Source organism: Medicago sativa, chromosome 5 (assembly GCF_051527215.1).
Source record: "Medicago sativa cultivar Bolivia chromosome 5, Bolivia_mono, whole genome shotgun sequence".
NCBI classification, from domain to species: Eukaryota; Viridiplantae; Streptophyta; class Magnoliopsida; order Fabales; family Fabaceae; genus Medicago; species Medicago sativa.
In genome coordinates, this window is record NC_140753.1 from 78,939,342 (window position 1) to 78,943,447 (window position 4,106).

The following is a 4,106-nucleotide window of genomic DNA, read 5'->3' on the forward strand; positions in this document are numbered from 1 at the left end:
AATTGTTGTTGTTATAATTTAGAAAACTAAAGTTGCGTATTGTTTGGAAGTCGTTTTATTTTTAATTTCTTTGTAAGGCGTACTGGTCATTACAGGACATGCAATTTCTATATATATAAGAAGATCCTCCTGCCATTGACTTTTAATTGATGCCCTTTTCAGGTTTAACAATTCGCAGAACCTTTTTTTTTTTACATCGTTGTTACCCTGAAATACAATATTTACATTAGACCATTGGTTTTGTAAAAATTAAATACAAATAACAATCGGCGTTTTTGTAGCCCAAACTATATTTATACATACCCGTAAAAAAATTAACATTTGCATTTACAGACTACGTGTATGCATGTGACACTGACTATTAAATAAAAAAAAATCTAACGTTTGCTAAGATTATGAATGACTACATCTTAAACTACAAATAATTAGTATAAGTTTAACTCCAAATACTTTAATTGTTATGTGCAATGTTTAGATATTTCAAAATAAATACAAAATAAACAAAATTAAGATGATATTTTTTTCCATATCAAATTTAAATTATAACCACTTATAACTTTAAGATAACATAATATAAAATCTATACATTTGATAAAAAAAAAAAAGTTTTTTATTTCCCCGTGCTTGGCACGGGTCATTATACTAGTGTTAGGAAATAACAGAGCCGAAGAAGAAAAAATAAACACAATCACAATACAAGAATATAACGTTGAAACTCCAAAACCGGAGAAAAAACCACGACCGTTGTCTAAACCGATAACCAGAGAATTATTACTGTGTGAAATTTTTTACAACACATAGACTTCTCTCACTCTCACCCAAATGCCCCAGTACATCCACACTCTCACAAAGCAAATATTTAAACTAAGTCAGATATAAGTTTAAAGTGCTACTAACTGATGCTTCTAACATCAAAGAACCAAGGTTCAATAATATAGCATTGGTCTCCCCCTTGCTTCACTAAACTAAGCGATATGGGACGTAATCACCAATAACTAATATTTTTAACTTCTTTCTTTATTCAAGAAACTTGACAATCAAACCCAACAAATAATTATAAATTATATAATTTCATACGGGTTAAAAAATAATTATTGCTTCTATTGGATATTGAAATAACAATATGCTCTATTGTTTTTGTTCCTCCAATAATTAAAACTGATAGGGATATGGACAAAATAGTATCCATAATTCAAGATGAAAATTATTCCGCAATTTGTAATAAACAAAACAAAAACGGTCAAAGATGTATTACTAGACATCGTTGGACTAAGCCGCCAGCAACTCACCAACCTTATACTTTATTCAATTATTCAATAAAATACAGAAATCATATGGTGGTAGAAATGAGAATAACCCACCTACCCTCTTAGAAACACTGTAGTTTCAAAATTGGACTGCTTAAACAAAACCAAATATCAATAAAGTGTCAACTTTGTAATTATTAAGAATGTATGAAATTTTTTAGTACCAACTTTAGCTCTATAAAAAGGTTGCAACCAAAGCTTATTCCATCATCAAACATAGCTCTCATAGTGTAACATTCTTAACATTGAACCTTCTCAATCCAACAACAACATGGGTAGTGTTGAAATCCCAACAAAGGTTCTTACCAACACTCCTGGTCAACTGAAGATGCCTGTGGTTGGAATGGGATCAGCCCCTGACTTCACATGTAAGAAAGACACAAAAGATGCAATCATTGAAGCCATCAAACAAGGTTATAGACACTTTGATACTGCTGCTGCGTATGGCTCAGAACAAGCTCTTGGAGAGGCTTTGAAAGAGGCAATTGAACTTGGTCTTGTCACTAGAGAAGAACTCTTTGTCACTTCCAAACTTTGGGTTACTGAAAATCATCCTCATCTTGTTATTCCTGCTCTACAAAAATCTCTCAAGTAAGCAAATTTTAATGTTATACTCATTTAGAGTATACTTAGATGATATTTTGTTCTATAGTGACAAAATTTATTTTTAATTAATTGATTTTGTAAAATAAATATATTTGATTAAAAGTAAGATGAGCGTTAAATTGTTTTTTATTTAGATATATTCACGTAAATATCAATTGAAGAACAAAAGTGAATCCAAACATACACTTATTGAGATTAAACTGGATTTGTTGATTTCGTGCAGGACTCTTCAACTAGACTACTTGGACTTGTATTTGATTCATTGGCCACTTAGCTCTCAACCTGGAAAGTTTTCATTTCCAATTGATGTGGCAGATCTCTTACCATTTGATGTGAAAGGTGTTTGGGAATCCATGGAGGAAAGCTTGAAACTTGGACTCACTAAAGCTATTGGAGTTAGTAACTTCTCTGTCAAGAAACTTGAAAATCTTCTCTCTGTCGCCACTGTTCTTCCTGCAGTCAATCAAGTAATTCATCAACTAAGCCTAAGTTTTGATTAACTTAAACTCAACTCATAACAACTTCTTAATTGTTAATTAATATGTACTTATACGACGAACTCATATATTTATAGGTGGAGATGAACCTTGCATGGCAACAAAAGAAGCTTAGAGAGTTTTGCAACGCACACGGAATAGTGTTAACCGCATTTTCCCCGTTGAGGAAAGGTGCAAGCAGGGGACCAAATGAAGTTATGGAGAATGATATGCTTAAAGAGATTGCAGATGCACATGGAAAGTCTGTTGCACAAATATCTCTAAGATGGCTATATGAACAAGGAGTCACTTTTGTTCCCAAGAGCTATGATAAGGAGAGAATGAACCAAAATTTACGTATCTTTGATTGGTCATTGACAAAGGAGGATCATGAGAAAATTGCTCAAATTAAGCAAAATCGTTTGATCCCTGGACCAACCAAGCCCGGACTCAATGACCTCTATGATGACTAAATATAGAAGAAAAGATGTCAAAGTCCTTTAAGTTTGCTTCAAAATTATGTTTTTAATTTAAATATTGTATACTTGTTGCTTTTGAGCTTGGAATTACCGTTGTTTTAAATAATCAATTTTCCATTTTATTTTCTCCAAGTTATTTCATAGTAGTATTTTATCTTACTCTATCTTGAAATTTGTATGTTATGTAATTGCATTGTCTTATTTATTCAATTTAATTAACGGATGTGTGTCCATTAAGTATGGTGTTTCACTACTCTTTACCAATGTGAGGCACTTCAGGCACTGATCATTTTTGTTTTGGGTGAACTTTCTGTTTCAAACATCTATAAGCAGTTCTTCTGAAACCCGTTTTTGACATCAAGTAGGTCATAATCATAAGGATGTTGTACTATATATCTTATCAGCGTTGTTTAATAGCAGTTATAGTGGTAATAATACGTAAACATCAAAGCAAACCTTCACACCACAAAGTTTGTAGAAAGGCTTGTACTCCTAGATGGTGAACTAAGTGGGTTGGAGGAAAACGTTTTTTGGGTATTTATGGATGAGTCGGGCGCCATCTAAGGTGGTAGCCATTTCTTTGACCCTCATACTTGATCGAATTCTAACGCGATCAAACCTTACAAATCAAAATGTCCAGGGGCAGAGATGATGTGTGGGGATGGAACTGAAACCTCACGGCAACTCTTTATGCATTGTGAGGTGGTGTCGAAGTTTTGGCTGGAGGTTATGCAGTTGCGAGAGTTCTTTTTCGGTACACCTCCAAAATGTTTATTCATCCCAAGGGCTGGAGTGATCAAGGGATTACAAGAAAATGAGAAGAGGGTTATGGTTGATTTGGCAGGCTTTAATTTGAGTGATTTGAAAGGAAAAGAATGAGAGACATTCAAGAATCGTTTTAAGAGGTCCATGAGTTGGTCGACGAGATTAAAGTGTTGTATTGGCATTGGAGTTTAACTAGATTGACAACATCTGACTTATTCTGAGTCGATGTATTGTAGATTTTTTTTACGATTTTGCTTCTGCTACTGTCCCAGTTCTGTCTCTGGTCTGTGCTGGCATAGTTTAGGCGTTGTTTGCTGTTTCGGTCTGGGGCGTGGGTTCCCTTTCCTTGGGAGTTTTGGTTATTTTCGGGTGTTTTGGAATGTCGCATATATACGGCATTTGTATTTCTGTTTTTCGCCCCATGTTTGAAAAAAAAGTATCAAAATTAAACTCATTTTGTAAACCTCAATGCA

At 33.8% G+C, this 4,106-nt stretch overlaps 1 protein-coding gene across 1 annotated transcript; it reads left to right on the plus strand.

Moving 5' to 3' along the window:
* The first annotated feature begins 1,513 nt into the window (after positions 1–1,513).
* LOC146925428 (NAD(P)H-dependent 6'-deoxychalcone synthase) lies at positions 1,514–3,000 on the plus strand. The gene is made up of 3 exons (XM_085710336.1): positions 1,514–1,898; positions 2,137–2,380; positions 2,488–3,000. Exons 1-3 carry the CDS (start codon positions 1,579–1,581, stop codon positions 2,860–2,862), a joined length of 939 nt encoding a protein of 312 aa, XP_085566462.1. The 5' UTR covers positions 1,514–1,578; the 3' UTR covers positions 2,863–3,000.
* The last annotated feature ends 1,106 nt before the right edge of the window (positions 3,001–4,106 follow it).

Bases quoted from the DNA above. Each gene is read 5' to 3' on its own strand.
- LOC146925428 (XM_085710336.1), top strand. From the start codon at position 1,579: ATGGGTAGTGTTGAAATCCCAACAAAGGTTCTTACCAACACTCCTGGT. The intron at 1,899-2,136 runs GTAAGCAAATTT...GATTTCGTGCAG, and splicing joins GCTCTACAAAAATCTCTCAA to GACTCTTCAACTAGACTACT. The intron at 2,381-2,487 runs GTAATTCATCAA...ATATATTTATAG, and splicing joins TTCTTCCTGCAGTCAATCAA to GTGGAGATGAACCTTGCATG.